General features: G+C 35.4%; 1 protein-coding gene across 1 annotated transcript in view; it reads right to left on the bottom strand.

Annotated features, from left to right (window-relative positions):
- ORC5 (origin recognition complex subunit 5) overlaps window positions 1-23,073 on the bottom strand; it is a gene marked incomplete at both ends in the record, with an annotated part of 77,566 nt that overhangs the window by 22,753 nt on the left and 31,740 nt on the right. The window contains 6 exons of the mRNA XM_080701186.1: window positions 7,791-7,901; window positions 10,001-10,048; window positions 11,981-12,093; window positions 14,135-14,187; window positions 19,586-19,676; window positions 19,765-19,813. Coding sequence (XP_080557312.1) covers window positions 7,791-7,901; window positions 10,001-10,048; window positions 11,981-12,093; window positions 14,135-14,187; window positions 19,586-19,676; window positions 19,765-19,813 — 465 coding nt within the window. The remainder of the gene's footprint in view (window positions 1-7,790; window positions 7,902-10,000; window positions 10,049-11,980; window positions 12,094-14,134; window positions 14,188-19,585; window positions 19,677-19,764; window positions 19,814-23,073) is intronic.

Raw genomic sequence — 23,073 nt, 5'->3', positions numbered from 1 at the left:
CCCTTCGGCAGTATTTCACATGTCACCCTTAAGCAATAATTCCATTTTTCTAGTATTCAGTAAAAATGCCTATTGCTGGACTGATATATTCACAGAGGCAAAGTGGTTACTCTGAAGAATTTAATGCCAGATTTAAGGAAGCCTTCAGAAAAATAAGGGGAAACAACGTTCTTTTACAAATGAGAACAAAAACATTGTACCCTGGGCAAGTAGAGTAAAATACACTATGCTTTTTATTATCCTTGGTAATGAGTAATATTAGTATTCTTTCCAATATTAGTTAGTAGAAATCATAGATCAACTTTATTCTTTTCTATTATGAAGCATCCCCAGTTTTTTTAAAAAAAATCTCCTGAAATGAGTACCTACTGCAGAGTAGTATGATGGCACAACAGTAATACATCCACACCAGGGGCAGTAGGAGATTTGAGAATCTCATTTACTGCACCAGTGGAGGCTGAGCATCATGGCGGTGATGCTCTTAGCTGCCACAGAAGAGCCGGCCTCTTTCAAACAGCATCCCTGCTGACCTATTCATCAGCGAAGTAAGCATTAAATAAGACTCCTTCACCATTTTTGGAATGGAATGCCTCACAATCTCAGTTGTAATAAAGAAAAAAACACAGTAAGATTATTAGAAAATGTTAGCATTTAATGTTTTTCTTTGGTTTCCATATAAATTATGGAAAATTATCTTAATAATTTAAGATATCTTAAAGTATCTTAAAAGCCAGCATTAAGTATTATGGTTGAATATTACTGATGCACTGAAATGCTGGTACACGACAAATGAAGCAAAGAGAAATTACAAAAAAAAACACTTGTTCACATTTCTAATACTCTTATTTTAGGACAAATGGTCCAATGTTCAAATTAATACATAATCAATATATGTATTAGCATTTTTTCAACTATTATTTCTAATGTTATGTGACTAGCATTAAACATATTTTTTGAAGAAATACTAACAATACCATAATACTATATATTATGCAAATTAATTTTCTGGAAAAATGTTTTATAATCCTAAGTAAAATTTTCATAAAATTGATTTATTTAGTTAAAGTGCTTTTGGTTAAAATATTTAAGACTGGTATCACAATGAGTATAATTTTTATTATAAAGTATCTGAAATACAGCAATATAACTTTATTTAAAAAGCCATTCAGATAGTTTATAATAGGGTGTGCACACTACACTGCTTATCTATCTATAACTTAACATGTTCCAAGTATTAATTGAGATTGTATGATAATGTCATAACTAAATTCAACTGAATAATAATAAAAGTTATGACAAATGAATCAAACAATCACTGCTTCAAATACTAAATTTAGGCATGTCAAAAGGATATATTCAAGGAACAGATTTGTTACCACTTGGTAGAAGACAGTAAAAATTTTTATTTATTCACTCTTAAGAATATTAAGTATCAGGTAGTTAGTTTTGGCTTTTAAATATTTAGGTATTAGTTCCCTCAGCACACACCTGTCCTCAGAGTAAATACACATATACACCATTAACTCTAACACAAGCTGGACACTGGGAACTACACCAGCACAAATGAAAGGCAACGAAAGCCACAGACACATTTTTTTTCTCTTTATCCAGAAGAGTGCCTGGATAAAGTTAAGTGCCTTAACAAATACCTGTTAAGTAAAAACTTAAGAAAGAAAACTTTAATTTCATGAGCAAGAAAAAAATGCTGACCGAATTTGAGTTCGATTAAAATATTTTCACTTAAAAATGCCTTAGAATTCAATATTAACATTAAATATTAGCATTAATATTATTTAAAAACCTGAAAGAAAAAAGAAAAAAAGAAAAACTCAGAATTAATGTTCCATATGTTCAGACATACGGATAGAAAAAAAAGGTTATACAATTTGAACTTATCAAAACTATGGTTTTAAAATTTTTAAGACTATTTTTTCATTCTTACTCAGTTTTTACCTTTATTACAATTTTGCAGTCATTATCATAGGTTATTTTAACATTTCTGATTTGATAAGTTCAGTAAATCTGATCATTAATATAATTTAAAATGTGAACTGTGCTCATTTATGAGACTGTTTTTGAAACATTGAGTAAAATATATATAAAATTCAATAAAGATAGAAATTCAGAATATTAACTATAATATAACTAATATCATGAATTTCATTATTATCTTCAGTTGAAGTTTAAAACTCTCTTAAGCTAATACTTTATAAATTCATTACAAGGCCAGGCGTGGTGGTGCACGTTTGTAATCCCAGCATTTGGGAGGCCGAGACCAGACGATCGTGGTTCGTGGACAGCCTCAGCTATTTAGTGAGGCCCTCAGTAACCGAGTAAGACCCTGTTTCAAAATAAAGAATAAAAAATTGGGCAGGGGGTGTAGCTCAGAAGTCAAATGCCTCTGGGTTCCATCCCCAGAGCCGCAAAAAAAAAAAAAAAAAAAAAAAAAAAAAAAGTTCATTACAAAATAGATTTAAGTGAAATATGTGAAATATAATAAAAATAAACTTTTTTGCTTCAAAATAATTTTCAATGTATATATCATATATGATCACTATTACGTGTGCAAAATTTTAGAGTAATTATAAGTGGTAAATTAAGCTGCAAAATACACATTACTATAAAATAAATTCTTCATATAGCTTTATGTGAACTAAATGAGTAAAAAATAATATATTATTATTTTAGGTAGACACATTATAACCCATTAAAAATAATTTACTTCCTGGTACCACATATTCATTCAACACAGTTCCTTACCAATATTATTTACATTTTCATAAGAGTATATATATGCATACACATACATTTTAAAATACCTTCAGGCAATTTCATTTTTATTCAAATAAACCACTATGTGTCAAACTAAAAACTTAGTTTAAACCATAGTAACAAGTTAAAGCTAGAATGCAACAATACTGCCATCTAGTGTTCATATGATATAAGCATTTCCAATACAAAAATACAAATTAGGTGGTGGTTTTTTTTTTTTGTGGTACTGGGCTTCCTGGAAACCCTTCTACCTCAGGGCTACACCTATACTTAAATATTTTATGTTTTTTTATATTTATATTTTATATTTATAATTTTTATATTTTTATTTGGAAACGGTCTCTTAAGCCAGCTCGGCTGGCTTCCAACCTGCATGATCCTCCTGTCTCCACCTCCCAAGCGCGGTGATTACAAGCATGCGCCTGGCCAAATTAGGTCATTTGTGTTAGAAAATTAAGTCTGTATCAGTTAAATGCAAGGTGTAATTTCTATGATTATGGCACAGTTGTTTTGTGTTATTTCTTGTGGCACTGGGGATTGAATCCAGAGGCATTCTTCTCTGAGCTATACCCCTAACCCTTTTTTTCTGCTTGTGAAACAGGGTCTCACTGGGTTGCTGAGAGTCTTCCTAGTTGCTAAGGCTGTTCTAGAACCTGTGATCCTCCTGTCTCAGCCTCCCAAGTACTAGAATTATAGGCATGCACCAGCAAGTCTGGCTAAAAGTATAGATGCATAAAAGAAAGAATAAAACTAGAAAAGGTCACTGAGCATCACCAGGGGAAAAGACAGGCACTTAATGAGGATTTCAAAAGTGGTTTCTGTTCCCCTACCTCTTTTTGTGCAGTACTATGGATTGAATCCATGCCAAGCACTTTATCACGGAGTTACATTCCCAGCCTCATCCCGCCCTTTTTTTTTTTTTTTTGTACTGGGGATGGAACTCAGGGTCATTCTACCTCCAAGCTACTCACCCAGCCCTATTTTAAATTATTTATTAAAAACAGGGTCTCACTAAGTTGTGGGGGGTCTCACTATGAGGCTGGAGGCTCCTGTCTCAGCCTCTCAAGTATTGGAATTACAAGCATGCTTATACCACCACGCCAGGCTTCCTTCCCCCTCGTTTGAGACAAGGTCTTGCTAAGATGCTTGGGCTGGGTCTAACTTGTGATCTTCCTTGTCTTGGCCTCCCAAATAGCTGAAATTACAGATGTATTACCTAAATCTATCCCTACATACTTTCCAACCCTTTGTATCCCAGATGGGAATGACCAAGATCTAGTACTTAAGCTTATTCAGTGAGCATAAGAAGAAAATCAGCCAGACATGGTGACACACACCTGTAATTTTAGTACTTGGAAGGCTGAGACCAGAGAATCATAGGTTTGAGACCAGCCTCAGCAATTTAGTGAGACCCTGCTTCAAAACAAAAATAAAACAGTGTTGAATCAGAGGTAAAACACCCCTGGATTCAATCCCCAACACCAATAAATAAATAAATAAATCATTTTATTAAGTGTTAATAAGAAAAGATAAAGAATAAAGGGATAAACCTCAACTGCCAAGATTGAAAATAATTTTTTTTTGTGTGTATGGTATTGGGGATGGAACCCAGGGGCATTCTACCTCTAAGCTACACCCCAGCCCCCCTTTTTTTTATTCTTTATTTTGAAACAGGGTCTCACTGAGTTGCAAAGGGCCTCACTAAGTAGCTGAGGTTGTCTGTGAACCATGATCCTCCTGTTTCAGCCTCCCGAATGCTGGGATTACAAGCGTGCTGCGCCACCACACCTGGCTGGAAAAGAATGGTCAAGGTGTTTCTTAATTACATTACTTGCACTGGTGAAACCATAAAAACAAAACCAAAAAAAAACTTTTTCATCATAGTAAAAACCCTCGCTAAGTGAGTAAATCTCTAAATCAGAAACCTCCTGTTGTATTTATATGTTATTCTTACCCCCAGAGGGCAAAACTGCTAGAGTTTATTTCTACAATAAGCAAAATGCTCTACCAATCTAAGATACAGTATGTTTGAGTACCAACAGCCAGTTGTGACTGTGGTGGAGGCAGCATTACTAGGACTACTGACACCAGCCAGCCAATACAGTCACAATATGATGACCACCACACAACAAAACCCAATCCTCTTCCACCACTTGGAAGTTCGCAAGTGTATCCTGTTCCTTAGTTTTATACCTTTGATCTCATTATCCTCTTTCTAAATCTCTAATTTTAAACCTGATCTATTAAAAATAGGTCAGCTGGTTTTAATATAGTTTCCCTTTTATTTACCCATTTTAATTTTGTACAATAAACAGATGTCACATATGTAAATTAGAAATTTAAAGAACATGCTGGGCGTAGTGGTGCACACTTGCAATCCCCACGCTTGGGAGGCGGAGACAGGAGGATCACGCTGGTTCGAAGCCAACCTCGCTGGCTTAAGAGATCCTATTTCCAAATAAAAATATAAAATAGGTCTGGGAGTGTAGCCCAGAGAAGGGTTTCCAGGAACCCCAGTATCACCAAAAAAGTAAAGAAAGAACAAAAAAATTCCACCTTACTTATTCTCAACAGCAAAACTTCATTTTTCATACTATGAAGTCTTTCTTTCATTCCACCCAATCCAGAAATAATCCTTCTGCCCTACACTTCTTGACAACAATATCTAGCATTCATTTATAGCTTTATAATATTATTTTTATCTACATTTATTTTTTTCCTAGAATAAGGTGTAAGTTCCCTAAAGGAAAAAAAGTATCCCTCTTTGGGTCCTCCTCAAAGGTTAACTTTTGGAAACCTGAAAAATATAATCATATATGACATTCTTCTTGCTCTGTTTAAAAACATACCCTGCCTCACTTCCTTAGGCTTTAATCCTCAAAGATTTACTTGTATCATACTGTTAAAGTCATTTCTCTCTATTGTAAGGCTCAATTATTTATAATAAATATTATAGTATGTGCTGTCCATTTTAGTTAGTGCACAGCAGAAACAAAACAAAAACAACTTACATATTATATGTAAAATGCTACTTTGTGTGTATATGTATGGTTCTGGGTACTGAACCCAGAGACATTCTACCTTCAAGCTATACCCCCAGCCTGATTTTATTTCTTATTTGAAAACAGGGTCTCACTAGTCTTATGAGATTCTCACTACTTGCTGAGGCTTGAACTTGAGATCCTTTTGTCTTAAGCCTCCCAGGTACTGGGATTACAGACGGCTACCACCACACCTGGGTAGAAAGCTACTATTATTAAATTTGACTAAAAACTAATTTCAGACAAAGCATTTTCTTAAAAAAAAAAAACAAAAAAAACCACTCCCTTTAACATAGAGTAAAACAGAATTAAAAATTTAAAATTGCTAGCATTAGAAATCTACCTACCTATCTAGTGAGCTCTAAAAGAATAATAACTAAATGGACTTTAAGAACACAATAGATGTAGGTACAATTTTCTCTATGCGTTCAATTATATAAAAATTATCTCAATAATAAGTGTTGAAAACATTAAGATATTGTTCTATTTTTGTTATAAGTTTTCTTTAAATGAAAAATGGAGATACCACCACATAATGCAATTGATTACAAAGTTAGACAACCATTCCAGGACTAGATTTATTCATAGTAATTCTGAATTCATTTTAATCATGAATTAAAATGTAAATTTTATTATTTCTATATTTCTCAATGAAAATACATATACATAAAATGTTTACTGCAAATCATGACATGACTTTTGCTTCGATAAATGCTAGTTACATCATTTTGCTTTTTCTTCTATTTATATCATGTACTGAATATTGTCTTTCTTAACTACTTAAGAAATCTACTGTGACTATTTTTTTAATAGATTTTTCTTAAAATGCCAACTAAAAAAAACCCCCTTGATTACTTTAAAAAAAAATATCATCCCAGGTACAGTGGCACACCTACCCAGTAGTAATTCCAGCAATTCAAAAGGCTGAAGTAGAATGGTCACAAGTTCAAAGCTAGTCTGGACAACTGAGTAATCCTCAGTTTCAAAATAAAAAAATAAAATAGAGGACTGAAATGTAGCTCAGTGGCAAAGCAACCCTGAGTTCAATCCCTAAGCACTGTTAAACAACAATTAAAAAACAAACAAACAAAAAAAACCCTTATTTTCTATTTTTATGCTTCTGCTGCCACCTAGTGAAATTTTCAGTAATTATTTTGGAAAATGGTTAAAAAAGAAAAAAGCATGTCAACCTGCAAAGTACCTATCTGAGAAATAAGGATACTAGATTACTTTCTTACAAATAAATTTTTAAATTAATTTTAAATTAAACATTAATATTATACCTATATAATTATCAAGCACATGTTTATTTAATCAGCAAGGTAAATTTTAAAATTCTTTTTCTAAAGAAACAGAGCAAGAAACAATATCCCAGCATTTGGGAAGCTGAGACAGGAGGATCATAGTTCACAGACAACCTCAGCTACTACTTAATAAGGCCCTTTGCAACTCAGTGAGACCCTGTTTCAAAATAAGGAATAAAAAAATGAGGATATAGGAGTAGCTCAGAGGTAGAATGCCCCTGGATTCCACCCCCAGTACCACAGAAAAAAGAAATAGTAAATAGCTTTTGTCATTATTTACGATAGTCATCCTTTATAGTATCCTCAGGGTACAGGTTTCAGGACAACCACAGACACCAAAATCTGAGGACGTTCAAGTAGTATTAGATTATGTAGGATAGCTCAATACAATGTAAATTATATGTAAATAGCTGTTATGTTATAAAGAACAAAGAAAAAAATCTGTACATGTTCAATAAAGAAGCTATTTTTTCTCCAATTATTTCCAAGTTGTGGTTGATTTCATGAATTTAGAACCCATGGATAGAGAGATGACTGAATTTAACAAGAACAATGCTCATACCACATTTAAAATAGGAACATATGATGGCCAAAAGTCTCAACGCCTACAGCTATAATTATACTACCTGAAGAAATGCATAAAAACGATAGATTAATCTATGATTAACCTTACCTGGGAAAAGATATTTGCTGTTGGAGCAACTCTGCTGTCCACAATACTATATAATATGGCTAATAATCTGTCTAACGGAAATGGTTTTGGTCCAAGGAGATGATTGCTTGTCTTAAAACAAAAGAAAAATCCACATGAATTTTCTTATTTCAGATCATTCGTTTTCTCTACTATAAGTTCCCAGTAGCAATATATTTATACTTATCACCCTAAAGATGTTATCAAATTGACCTGCAGTCTATAAGTACAGACTTTACCTAATATAATCATGATTTACCTTTTAGCTTATGATCCAATATTTTTAGTATATTTACCTATTCATTTATTTATGGCACTAAGTTCGAACCTAGAGGCATTCTATCTTTTTTTTAGCTACATATTCAACCCTTCTTATTTTTTATTTTTAAGTAGTCTCACTAAGTTGAAGTCCCTATAAATCTAATCCCATTTTGTCTTCCCCTTTCCTTTCCTAGAAGTAATCACTATCTAAAATTTTATGTTCTTATCACTTTCACATTTTTTTTTAATAAACTGAGGATTAAACTCAAGTATATTCTACCTCCAGGCCACCACCACCTCCCAGCCTTACCTAATTTTTTTTTAATTTTCAAACAGGGTCTTGCTAAGTTGCTAAAACTGGCCTTAAACCTGCAATCCTCCTGTCTCAGCCTCCCAAGTACTAAGATTGCACCAGCTCATGAAGGTTTTTATGTGTCTAGTGCATATGTACCCACAAACAATAGACAGCACTGTCTGCATGATTTTAAATGTTATATAAATGATGTCATTTGTTCATATCATTTTACCAAATTGCTTTTGACCTTCAACATTATGTTTCTGATATTTATCCATATAGATAAAAGTAGTTCTAGTTCACACATTCCCTAAATGGGAGATAACATTCTCTGGACTGTGTTCCATCCCCAGTACCACCAGAAAAAAAAAAAAAAAAAAAAGCAGCTAGAGAAAACACAGAAAACAAAAAAGGGGAAAGATTAAAAATATTTTAGCAGCAACAATGATCGTAAAATAATATCTTCAAAGTCCTGAGAAAATACTATCCACTTAGAACTGTATCCTGTCTGACCTTGTGGCACATGCCTTTAATCCCAATACTTGGGAGGCTGAGACAAGGGGATTGGATCACAGGTTCGAAGTCAGCCTCAGCAACTTCAGGAAACCCCGTTTCCAAGTACAAAATGAAACAGGGCTGGAGGTGTAGCTTGGAGGTACCGTACCTCTGGAAATCTCCAGCAAAATACACACACACACACACACACACACACACACACACACACACACACACACACACACAGTATCCTGAGCAAAACTACTTTTAAGAATGAGAGGGAAAAACAACTCCCAGCTTCTATGCTTCTATGGTGCAAACTCTACAGGTCAAGAGTGTCCGTCTTCTACCAAGAGAAGCAGCAGTTTAGACATACAAGGAGGAATAAGTGCCTTGAACAGCCTAAATGTTCTTTTACCCATTTAACCTCGCCTCACATTCTTACTTTCAAAAGCACTTAGTACTTTTAATTTTTAGGCTTTTCCAGATTTCCCAGGTCACACCAGCTTGGTTTTGGTTTTAGCCTCCTTCCTCTGTTCTGCTTAGTGACCTGAATATTTCATCTACTACATAATTTCAAATTTTGTGAGCCTCTCATATGTTTAGGCCTTATCAATTTTGTAGGTGTTTCAAAGTGGAAAAGAGAAAAACATCCATATTCAGTCAGCTGTTTTAAACAATCCAGGGTAATTTTTTTTTTTTTTTTGGTGGTGGTACTGGGGTTCCTGGAAGCCCTTCTACCTCCAGGCTACACTCCCAGATCTATTTTTTTTACATTTTTTATTTGGAAACAGGGTCTCCTAAGCCAGCGAGCGCGGCTGGCTTAGAACCTGTGTGATCCTCCTGTCTCTGCCTCCCAAGCGCAGGGATTACAAGCATGCACCACCACGCCCGGCAAGGGTAATCTTTTTCATCAACTAAATCACAAAAAATTTTGCCAATTCAGTTTTATGTCTAGCATCAGCTCATGTGAATGTGCCTTCAATCACTGTATACAACATAACAAAATTCTATTAGAACATTTAATTGTACCCTATGAACACAAATAAGTTCTCATATACAAACAACTAATACAAATGTATATCTATCCATTTCCTATATTATCCTAAATTCCTAATTAGATAATTTAAAATGTCAATACCTTTTCATGTTTCTTTAGAAAGTTGGTTTTCTTGATTTTCCCATGATGCTGCAATAAGAGAAACAATTTTTAAGATTATAAGAGTACTCCACAAAGCCAGAGAATATAATTTCTTTAAAACATGGCATACATAATACTAATTTATGTATCTTAGACTTAAGTTTTATTCTACTATCACCTTTTGTATTTTAGACTTCAATAAGTTTTAGCTGACTTGATTTAGATTTGAGCTGAATGTAAGATTACTTTTGTAGGCAAACAAAAAGGTTTTGAAATAAAATAGTAATAATTCTTAAAAGAATTTATTGCATTGATTTAGTAGTACATATTTATTGCCATAAAAACATAATTTCCAAAGATAAATGAGTTTTTATCCATCTCTTAAGAGAGGGTGGCATTCACAAACTAAACAGTGACTGAGAACATCTTCGGCATTCTGAATTCAACAGTGGGAGTCTGACATGGTGGCACACGCCTGGGTTCCCAGTACTTAGGAGGCTGAGACAGGACTGCACTTTTTTTTTTTTGTTTTTTAGTTGGTACTGGGGGTGGAACCCAGAGGCTTTCTACCTCCGGGCTATAATCCCAGACCCATTTTATATTTTATTTGGAAACATGGTCTCACTAAGTTGCTGAGAGCCTCACTAAGTAGCTGAGGCTGGCTTCAAACCTGCGTGATCCTCCTGTCTCAGCCTCCCAAGCGCAGGGATTACAAGCGTGCGCCACCACGCCCGGCTCATTTGAGCCCAGCCTCAGCAACTTAGCAAGACCCTGTTTAAATTGTTAAAAAAAAAAAAGAAAAAGAAAAAGAAAAAAACAGAGGTGGGGGTATAGCTCAGAGGTAGAATGCCCTTGGTTATATCCCCAGTACCACACACACACAAGGAATTCAATAGTGGGGAGAAAAAAAAACCCAAAAAACCAGAAGTGGTCCCTGCCCTCTTGAGACTAAAAAGTAGTAGAACAGATGACAAAAATAGAAATGTATTACAAACTGTTACAAGTCGTGAGAAAGAAGAAAGTATCCTGTGAGACAGGAAACAATAAAGGAGACCTACTTAAAAAAAGGCTGTAGAGGGAGAAACACTCTGAGAAGGCAACATTTAAACTGAAATCTGAGGAGTGGGGAATAGGAAAGGAACATTCCAGGAAGAAGCAACATGTACAAAGACCCCAAGAGGTAAGAATATTCTGAAGTTCTTAATTTACAACATATACCCGATTCCTCTCTTCTGTAAAACTACTTACCTTCTCCCAAACTTTAGATTATGATCTTAATTTAAACCTTTAGCAAATGAGTCTTAGGTATATGCATAGCAATCTTTTATTCTAATCTCTTAGAAATTTTAAGTGTTGAGAAACACATAAATACAGTCATACCGTAGTATCTGTAGGGGGAAATGAGAACTCCCCACAGATACCCAAATCCAAAAATGATCAAGTCCTTTATATAAAATGGTATACTAGAGCCAGGCGTGGTAGAACACGCTTGTGATCCCAGCATGCAGGAGGCTGAAACCAGAGGATGGCGGTTAGCAGACAACCTCAGCTACTTAGTGAGGCTCTTTGGAACTCAGTGAGATCCTGTTTCAAAATAAAGAATAAAAAATTGGGCTGGGGGGTGTCGCTCGGAGTTGGAATGCCACTGGGGTCCATCCTCAGTACCGAAAATAAATAAATAAATACATAAATAAATAAATAAAATGGTATACTAGTTGCATTCAACCTACCATGTACTTTAAATCATCTCCAGATTACTTATAATACCTAACATAATGTAAATGCTATGAAAATAATTTATACTATATTGTTTTAGGGAATAAGGACAAGAAAAACATCTGTACATGTTCAGTATAGATGAAATTTCTTTCTTTCCTTTTTGATCCTTAGATTGTTGAACCTGCAAATCTAGAACCTTGGATTCAGAGGTCATTCTTAGATCTTCAAAAATAAACTGAAAAGAAATATGATAGGTACTACCTTAAGGAAGAACCTCTTGTCAGTTCTTGCTGGGTTGTATGAAGCAAGGTATGCAGCAATTAGAATAAACTTAGAGTAATATGGAAGTTCCACATGAGTGTATGCTGAGAGACCTATTCAAAACACAAAAGAATACAAACTTTCATGAAGGTATTTATCTGGCTACTGTTAGGTTTTTGTTATTTATTCACTTCTTTTTGTGGTACTGGGGAGCCCCAGCTCTATTTTTTATTCTTTATTTTGAAAGAGGGTCTCACTAAAATGTGGAGGGCCTCACTGAGTAGCTGAGGCTGGCTACGAACCTGTGATCTTCCTGTGATTCTCTATGTACTTATTCTAATGAATAAGTGAATAAAACAGAAACGAATCTTAAGGGAAGAAAAGGGATCTGATATTTACTGAGCATTTCCTATATGTCAGACCCCATGCTAGGTGCTTTATTTAAGGGTAACTTCATTCATTCGTTCGTTCGTTCATTCGTTCATTTAGAGGTACTGGGGATGGAGCCCAGGAGTATTCTACCTCCAACCTATACCCTCAGCCCTATTTTTTATTCTTTATTTTGAAACAGAGTCTCACAGAGTTGTGGAGGGCCTCACTAAGAAGCTGACGCTGGCATCCAACCTGTGACCTCCTGTTTCAGCCACTACTCCTGGCTTAAGGGCTACTTTAAATCCCAGTAGTAACTGAGGGCTACATGTTCATCTCATTTTACAGATGAAGAAACTCAGCTGGATTCAGGGTCACATAAGGAGTAGTGCACACCAATTACTGAAGACTTTTAAAACTTAGTCATTTTTCTTCTAACACAAAACTGGAGATTTCCTGTAAATCATCTGAAACATTCACAAATGAAAACAAACAGAACAGAATCTCAGTATCACCATTTCATACCATTTTCACAGCCATCAGCCACTGATATATATATTTTTTAATGCTACTGAAGAAAAAACCCAGGACATTCTACCTCCAAACTACACCCCCAGACCTATTTTTTGTTCTTTATTTTGAAACAAGGTCTCACTGAGTTGCAAAGGGCCTCACTAAGTAGCTGAAGCTGGCCGCGAACCGTGATCCTCCTGTCTCAGCCTCCCATATGCTGGGATTACAAGCGTGTGCCACCACACCTGGCTACCCACTGGTATTTTCTAAAACCAAGATCATTTTAGATATTTTCTCATTTTGGACTCCAGAGGTACTAGGGATTGAGCCCAGGGTCATTTTACTTCTAAGCTATACCCCCAGCCCTATTATATTTCGAAACAGGGTCTTGTTAGGCTGAGGCTGGCCTCAAACCTGCGATCCTCCTGTCTAAGCCTCCCAAGTACTGAGATGACAAGTATGCACAATCATGCCCAGCTTCACTCGTTTTTTTAAGAAACCTAGTTGTATTTGGGATAAACCCAAAGTAATCACTTTTTAAATAAAAAAGCACAATGCTTTGAAAATCAGAGATATATCCCTAAAATAAGTTATAATAAAACTGGATTTTAGCCCATAAAACTCAAGAAATATACACCTACTTACATAAAATTGTATAATTGAATTTTTTAAATAAAATTTTAAGAACTATAAGTTGCTTAACTTTCATAAGATATAGCCCAACATTTAGAAAATTTAAAAAACTAATAAAAACCATTAATCAAAATATCATATAGCTGAAAAAGTAAATTCTCTTATAACAACACTATTCACTGACTGAATGCTCTTTAGTATGAATTTTAGTATCAATAATTAAAGAACTAGCCGGGCGTGGTGGCACACGCTTGTAATCCCAGCATTTGGGAGGCTGAGACCCGAGGATTGCGCTTCGCGGACAGCCTCAGCTACTTAGTGAGGCCCTCTGCAACTCAGTGAGACCCAGTTTCAAAATAAAGAATAAACAGTAGGGCAGGGGCTGTAGCTCAGAGGTCAAATGCCCCTGGGTTCCATCCCCAGACCCGCAAAAAAAAAAAAAAATAAATAAATAAAAATAATAATAATTAAAGAACTGCAACTTAGATCCTGTTTCAAAATAAAGAAAAAAAAAATAGGGCTGAAGGGGTAGCTTGGAGGTAGAATGCCCCTGGGTTCAATTCCCAGTACTACAAATACAACAACAAAATAATTAAAGAGGTATCTCTGGTAACTGTCTCAACACTGTTTTTTTTATACCTTTTAGTTGTCCTGGATCGGTGTCATCTTTCTGTAGCTTTTCCCATTGAGAACTGAAGGAAAAGAACATAAATGAATTGAAAATATTTGAAATCAACTTAAAAAAAAAGTCCTAAAGAAACTAACTTAATTTTTTATTGATGAAATAGAAAACAAAAAAGTAATACCTACATGCAATTTACGTTTGTACCAGTACAAAATCATTTTGTATATACTACAATATAAATTTATAAAGCAATATTCAAATGTGAAGTTTTTAGTATCTTTTTACTTTGATCATAACTGCAAAACTATCAAATAGCACCAACAAAATAAATACCACCTACTATTCAGTAAAACTCCCAGTGTTCTAGTTCTACTATTAGACACAATTGTTAAATACTCTTTGAAACTCTATAAAATCCTTTAAAGAATGCATGATTATAGCAGAACACTGAAGCCCAAAGTTAAGCTGTTTAAGAACACTCAGATTAGCCAAGTGTGCTTAGTGAACGCCTGTTATCCCAGTACTTGGGAAACTGAGACAGGAGGATCACAGGATCGAGGACAGCCTTAGGAAGTAGTGCCTCTCATCAATCTAGTGAGATCCTGTTTCAAAATAAAAAAATAAAATAAGAATAGGGCGATGTAGCGCAGAACTGTAGAACGCCCTTGGGTTCAATCCCCAGTACCACACACACAAAAATAAATAAGTAAAAAATAAATAAATAATGAACACCCAGCCAGTTGATAGTGGAGCTAAGGGATAAATTCGTGTAGAATGCCTGTAAGGCTCGTGTTATTTGAATTGCTTTACCTGCTATTAAAACAGTTAAATAGCCAAAATATTAAGAATATAAAGTGATTATGATATGACAAATTCATAAAAAAAATACTATGATAAAATGAAAAAATATTGCCCTAGGAAGACAGAGGTTTTAGTCATATGACTGAATCAATATTTTTAATCAAAATCTAAGCTTGTGAGATACAATAACATATATGGACCACACCAATTCTAAAACTCTTATTGGGCTCTTAAAATGGTAATTAAAAGCCGGGCGTGGTGGCACACACTTGTAATCCCAACCCTTGGGAGGCCGAGACAGGAGGATCGCACAGGTTCGAAACCACCCTCAGCTACTTAGTGAGGCTCTCGGCAACTTAGTGAGACCCTGTTTCCAAATAAAATATAAAATAGGTCTGGGAATATAGCCTGGAGGTAGAAAAGCCCCTGGGTTCCACCCCCAGTACCACACACAAAAAAAAAGCTAATTTAAAGTAATGCCAAATTAGAACAGTAAACACCTAAATCACACTGCATATTTTTGTTTAAATCTGCAGGCTTGACTGAAAATTCTGAGAATAAAACAATACAGGAAACTTTAATGGACTATTAGAATATTGTTGAGAGATAATTTCTTCCACTTTACAAATGAATGCTGTGCTTCACAGATTTTAAGGCATTGTCACATTTATTACTTCTCTCATAAATGCATATAAAATAATGATTAAATTGCTAAAGTTTCCTCCCTTCCCCCTCCTTCCTTCCTCTTTTTACTGGGTATTGAACCCAGGGGCATTCTATATTTGAGCTACACCTACCTTTTTATTTTTAATTTTGAAACAGGGTCTTGATAAGTTGCTGATTTGAACCTTTGATTCTTCTGTCTTAAGCCTCCCAAGTACTAGGATTATAGGCATGCAATACCATGTCTGGTAGTAAGATTTTCTTATGTATAACAATTGCCCATTTAATGTGGTTGTTATCAAAACTCTCAAAAGACAACTAGGTGAAGACTTCCCATCTTCAATAGGAGATTAACATACATCCTATGAACCCAGTTAAACACCCCACAAATTTATGAGAAATAAAATGTCATATTCCCAGGAGGGTGTGGTGGCACATGCTTGTAATCCCAGCATTTGTGAGGCTGAGATGGGAAGATCATGGTTGACTACCTCCGAGCTACACCCCCTGCCTTATTTTTTATTCTTTACTTTGAAACCGGGTCTCACTGAGTTAGTTGCAGAGGACCTCACTAAGTAGCTTAGGCTGTCCGAGAACTGCGATCCTCCAGGTCTCAGCCTCCCCAATGCTGGGATTACAAGCGTGCACCACCATGCCCGGCTCAAAGATCCTTTCTTAAAAGAAGAGATGAAGCTGGGCATGGTGGCACACCTTGTAATCCCTGCTTGGGAGGCGGAGACAGGAGGATCACGTAGGTTCAAAGCCAGCAGAGCTGGCTTAAGAGACCCTGTTTCCAAATAAAAAAGTATAAAATAGGTCTGGGAGTGTAGCCCGGTATAGAAGGGTTTCCAGAAACTTCAGTACCACCAAAATAAATGAATGAATGAATGAATGAATGAATGAATGAATGAATAAATAAATAAAGACATGAGGTCAGAGAGAAGAGAAAATGCTACACTGTTGGCTTTAAAGGTAGAGGGAGGAATCACAAGCCAAGAAAAATTCAGGTGGCCTCCAGAAGTTAGAAAAGCAAAGAAACAGATATTCCTCAAGAGCCTCCAGAAGGAAGGCAACCGTGTGGAATCATTTTAGAATTCTGACACCCAAAACTATAATATGATGAATGTGTTTTAAATCACTAAATTTGTGGCAATATTCTACTGTCAACAGACTAGTATAGTCTCAGAGTTGACCATTCTAGATTAACTGAGAAGATGAACTTTTTTTGATGTACAAAGTCAGGCTTTCTTTTACTTCTAGAAAGTTTTCTTGGATTCTAGTTTTACATCTATATTCCAATCTACAGTTTCCTCTCTCCAGGAACTCCAATTATACACATTAAATCTCCTTTGCCTGTCATTCCACTTGACTAATTTTTACCTCTTCAGTTTTATCCTCTTCACTGTTTTCATTCCTCTCCAAAATGTCCTTTCTTATATTCTCAGTTGTGTTTGCTTTCCTTTGGATATCTTATGTTATTTTTATTTTGATTATCATTTTTGCTTGAATTTTATTACTGCCCTTGATCAACTTCTGATTCATATCCTCCTTTGTGCATTTATTTTAGGATGCTGAGTTTCTAACTAAAAGTATTTTTTATATATAACAGTATGTTTTAAAATTTTTAAATCAGATTGTGATGCGTCCGTTTTTATTCACATATTCTGTTTCTTCTTACAATACCTCTTTATAGCTTTTCTAGTCTGTCTACTCTTCCTTTTGAATGCCTACTGTTGGCCTTGATCAGCAGTAACAGATGTTGTTATCAATCAATGCAGGGGTGAGGATCTGGGGTGGTTTGGGGGAGTTAGTTCTCAAGTGTCCTAGGAATAATGAAGTACAGCTTCTTTAATGTATACTGCATTTTAAGGAAGAGTGATTGGCTTATTTTCTGATATTTTTGTTTGTTTCTATCTGCAAGAATTCTTGATTTCCACTCCTTTCATCACCAAGCCTCTAAGAGATATCATGTCCTTCCATATCAATTCCCTGCTTCCCCTTGAAACAGTACTTTTCCCAAGACTGCTGAGCTAACTGGTCCTGCATATTCCTGGAATGTCCTTTGGATTCTCTAGGAGCTAGCATTCTATCCTTTGAACCTCAGACTTGTTTATATCTTTTCTCACTTGGGACTCTTTCTGGAGGTGATTATGTTTGCAACCCCACTGGTCACCCGCCCACTGCTCTCCTTGTCCTTTCCTCTTTGCTTGAGTTTTCATTTGAGCATGGGCTCCAGAGCTTGCTCTGTGGTTTCAGTTGTTTACTTCACTGCTTCCAAATGAATCAAATACTGTAGCACTCTCTAAATCCTTGTTATGAGGCAGAAAAAGGTTATAAGTGGTTTTATTTGTTCTCCTTATTGATTCTGTGGAGAGAACTGAATTTAGGTGACCATAATTATCCTACAAAAAATTAGAAGTCCTTTCATGATTATGTGAGAATCTTCTTTTTTGTTTTTTGGTGGTACTGGGGTTTCTGGAAACACTTCTACCTCCGGGCTACACTCCCAGACCATTTTTTTATACTTTTATTTGGAAACAGGGTCTCCTAAGCCAGCGACCCTGGCTACGAACCTGCGTGATCCTCCTGTCTCTGCCTCCCAAGCGCGGGGATTACAAGCGTGCGCCACCACGCCTGGTGTGAGAATCTTTTTAACAAACACACAACTTTTTCTACCTTGAGAAGAAAAGACTACAAGCATTTTCCTTCTGTAACTTCCAAAAATTATCATTAAATGAATTTTTTTTTTTCTTTTGCAGGTATGGGGGGTGGAACGCAGGGGCATTCGACCTCTAGCTACACCCCTGCCCTAGTTTTTATTCTTTATTTTGAAACCGGGCCTCACTGAGTTGCAGAGGGCCTCACTAAGTAGCTGAGGCTGTCTGTGAACCGCGATCCTCCAGTCTCAGCCTCCCAAATGCTGGGATTACAAGCGTGCGCCACCACGCCCGGCTCATTAAATGAATTTTATCTTTGAAAAGAGATGAGGAATAATAGTATCTTTGTAGTATTGTGCTTGTCCAGAAACTATTATATATTTTACTCAATTTATATTCTAATCAACTAATTTAAAAGAAAACAAATTTCGTAGTTACAGAATAAGACATTTTTGAGGGAAAAATTATAACAAAATCAACTAGAAAGTTATAAAAGCAGATAGCATTGATCTTTTTAAATTTTCTGCACTGCTCTGTAATCTATGCCCAATCTAATATATATAATATACTTTATTATCCACAAAACATTTTCACATATATTACTTATATATTCCAAGGATTGTTAGAAGAAGGCCTAGAGGTTTTAGGTGACTTGGTAAAAATAAGACTGAAAAAAAATAATGGCAGAGCTAAAATTCAAAGTCATGCTTTTCCCACAAAACTGTGTGCCATCATATCTGCTTCATTCTGAGTAGTTTCATTACTATGAAGTTCTAATAAAAGCACATGTAGATTTATAATGATTCTATATATTTCCTTTATAATAAAATTTTCATTATACAATTAAAATATTGAGCATAAATATTGAAAGCAAAGCTAATGGTGATTTTCTTGTAGCCTTCCAGATTAAACAAAAAGCTTTATTTCAAATTGTGTTAACTTATTAGTGAAAAATTGTTTGTCCTTCCCTAAATAAGAAATGACTGAAATCTTCAAGAATTCATTTCTTTTACTGATGTAAAGAAGGCAAAAGAAAGCATTTACACTTTAGTAAATATCTCAAAGGTACAGAAATACAGGTTGAGCATGCTTTGTCTGATAATCCAAAATACAAAATGTTCCAAAAACCAAAAGCTTAAAGTTCTGACATGACATTTACAGAGTTTCAGATTCTGGAGTATTTTAAGTTCAGATTTTGGATTAGGGCCACTCAACCAGTAAAGACTATGCAAATATTATAAAATCTAAGATACTTCTGGTCCTAAGCATCTTAGATAAGGCATATTCAACCTGTAGTATGAGATATTCAACCTGTAGTACACACACTAAATAAAGCATAATTACCTTGATATTTCCCTGAGATAAACGGTCTGCATGGCTTTCTTCAAATGGGGCTCAATATTTCTCCAGAGTTTACGAGTATCACGTTCATTTGCTACTCCACGGAGAAAAAAATTTAAGTAATTTAGATCTTAGAAAAATTTTTCTCAAAAGAATATTAATAAACAAAATTATATAGTTACCTTCTCCTTTAACCACAGGTTCACAATATTTAGGAAAATTAAGTACTGCCTGTATATCAAAAATAGAAAGGAGAGACAAAAAGGACAGATCACAATTGGGAATTAAGTTTCAAATACAAATTTTTATATTTCAAGCAATTTTATCTAAATACAATTGCTCAAAGATGTTATTACAGCTTATTGTTACCATGAAACAGCAAAAGTAATAACGATAGTACAACATCAAAATATTATTTAGAGCCGGGTGTGGTGGCACACGCTTGTAATCCCCGCGCTTGGGAGGCTGAGACAGGAGGATCGCGCAGGTTTGAAGACAGCCTCAGCTACTTAGTGAGGTCTCAGCAACTTAGTGAGACCCTGTTTCCAAATAAAATATAAAATGGGTCTGGGAATATAGCCCGGAAGAAGAAAGCCTCTGGGTTCCACCCCCAGTACCACCAAAAAAAAAAAAAAAAAAATTAATGGCTCAGTCCTACCTAATATGTTAGGCTCTGAATATAAAAAAACAAAACATATTTGTACTTCTGGGTCATAATGATATACTGTAGGATTATAAAATGTTTAATAATTAAACCTCAAGCCCAATGAATTATTATTTTCCAGTCTGGACACTGTCATAAAGTAAACATCTAGTTCAGGAAGACTCAGTATTTGGACAGGTAGCACTACCTGATATTGTTACCTATGCAAGTTCTTGGCATCATGCCAGGCATACTAAATCTGAATCTCTGAGGTGAAGACCAGGATACTATATTTAAAAAACTCTCTAGAAAGTCCATGTATTCTAAAGTCTGAGAAAAACTAACTAACCATAGCTATTTTGAAGTTTTCCATGAATCAACACAGGAATTCTACCGAAAAGTAGTTTGAGTGTGTTGGTAAAAACATACTGGTGTCATTTATTGATATTGTCTCAGGTATTTTATATTAAAATAATTCAATGAGAGAGGAAAGATACACATAATGTGCAACTACATGATCTCAAATTAAGGAGAAAATATTAAGATACTAGTAAATATAGAGAAAGGGGGTGAAAGAAGTTTTAACTTCAGTCAACTCTTTTCTTTTGTCTTTTTTTGGTACTGGGGGTGGAACCTAGGGGTTTTCTACCTCTGGGCCATACTCCCAGACCTATTTTATTTTATTTGAAAACAGGGTTTCCCTAAGTTGCTGAGAGCCTCACTAAGTAGCTGGGGCTGGCTTTGAAGCTGTGCGATCCTCCTGTCTCAGCCTCCCAAGCACGGGGATTACAAGCGTGCGCCACCATGCCTGACTCTTAAGCCAACTTTCTTACTTTGTTTTAGATTTTAAGATTTAAGCACTGGTTAAGAACATGAAGGTATTATAATGTTAACACAGGTAAATAACTTACCTAAATTAAAATATATTGCTTTTTAAAAAATGCAAACATGAAAATACATGTTAAATAACTTACAAATAGTAAAAAGGTAATAAAATAAATTTAAGAAACCCCTCACCAGTTTTAATAAATTACTGTGGGAGAAAAATTAGTATTTCCTCATGTGATTACAAAGAAGCTACTGAATGTATGAAACTGCATTACTGTAAGAATACTTTAATTGTCCAAATATAATCTCTATAGTTAAGTGAACCTATAAAGCCTAGTTTTTACTAACAAGTGGAATTTTAAAAAGAATCTGCCTAGCTCGGTGTAGTGGTGCACACCTATAATACCAGTATTCAGGAAGCTGAGACCAGAAGGACTGCATGTTTATGGCCAGCCTCAGCAACTTAGCAAGACCCTGTTAAAAAAAAAAAAAATAGGACTGAGGTTGTAGCTTGGAGGTAGAATTCCCAGGACTCTCCCCCCCACCAAAAAAAAGGTATCTGCCCCAAATACAAAACACTCACAATTTTCACTATTTAAGTACACTCTCCAACATTATGCCTTTTTCTCCTATATTAATTTTCAAAGATAAGCAAATTTCTACTTCTCTGTATTAGGGTTATCTACAATATAATCTAAACTTAAGCCCATTAGAATCTTAAGTTTTCATTCCAACTTCCCAGAGAAAGATAACAGAAAAACAGCTAATAGAAGTACAAAAATTATTTCAAAACCATGCAGATATAAACTTTGGATTACTTTTTGACATTATGATTTTTCACTCCCACTGCACAACTTTCCATAAATTATTCCATAATTTTAGATATACAGTTTACTCTTAACTAGTTGCATTACTGAAAAGGGAGGGAAGAGGACTAACAGGAAGAACAGTTTCCTACTGGTAAGAAATGGCGATATGCTCAGTGAATACTCAGCTCATAACAGTATCAGAAGCACAGTCATCAAGAGCTAATCAGTAGCTGAGGAGACAGAAGCGAGGCCCAAGCTAGCCAGGTGCATGGAGATTCTACTGCCTGAACTTGACTGTCAGTCTGCAGAATGGTAATTTATCTCTAAGTCACTAAAGAGTCACCTTATCAAAGCCTGATTTAGGTGGAAGAGAGGGCATTTCCCTTATTTTGTGATGAAACACTTAAAAGGCAAAACAATCTGAATACTGAGTAGGCTGCAAAAGGCAGGACAGGCAAATCAGAAGCTTCTCCATGCTTCCTCAGTGAGATTCTCAGCAAGCTTTCATTAGTGTATTTGAAATTATATATGAGAATATGATGCTTTATGTAAATTATAATAAGCAGAATTTTATGCCTCTAGACTTTATACCTTGATGTACAAATATCTTCTCCCAGTTATTCAATCAAACACGAATTTAGGTGTTGCTGGCAAGGGATTTTAGGGATGAAATTAAGATCTCAAACATTATGCTATTAATGGGAAAGTTAAAATGGGAGTATTATTAAATGAATCAGATCTCAACACATGAGCCCTTTAAAAGAAAATTTTCTCCGGCTTGGTGACAGAAGTCAGCAATTGTATGAGAAAGATTCTATGTGTGATTGCTGGCTTGTAGCTGGAGATGGGCATGTGGCAAAGAATGTAGCTGCCTTGAGGAGGCCTAAAGCCTAGGGCCAACAGGACCTCATTCTCACAAGCAAAGGAAGCAAATTCTGTCAACAATATGCATGAGCTTGGCAGCAGACATTTTCCTGGAGCCTCAAGATGAGAATTCACACTAGCCAAAACTTTGATTTTGGCTTTGTCTAAACAGAGAATCTGGCAACACAGCGCCTGGATTTCTAACTTACAGAACTATTAGATAAAAAAATGTGAATGGTTTTAAGCTATTAGTTTTAGTAAGTGCAAATGCAGCAATAGAAAACCAATACACAGCCAGGTGTGGTGGCGCACACTTGTAATCCCCGCACTTGGGAGGCTGAGACAGG

Source organism: Muscardinus avellanarius (assembly GCF_963383645.1).
Source record: "Muscardinus avellanarius genome assembly, chromosome: 9".
Classification (NCBI taxonomy): domain Eukaryota; kingdom Metazoa; phylum Chordata; class Mammalia; order Rodentia; family Gliridae; genus Muscardinus; species Muscardinus avellanarius.
Note: the sequence above shows the minus strand (reverse complement) of the source record. Positions and strands in the feature narration are given on the sequence as shown.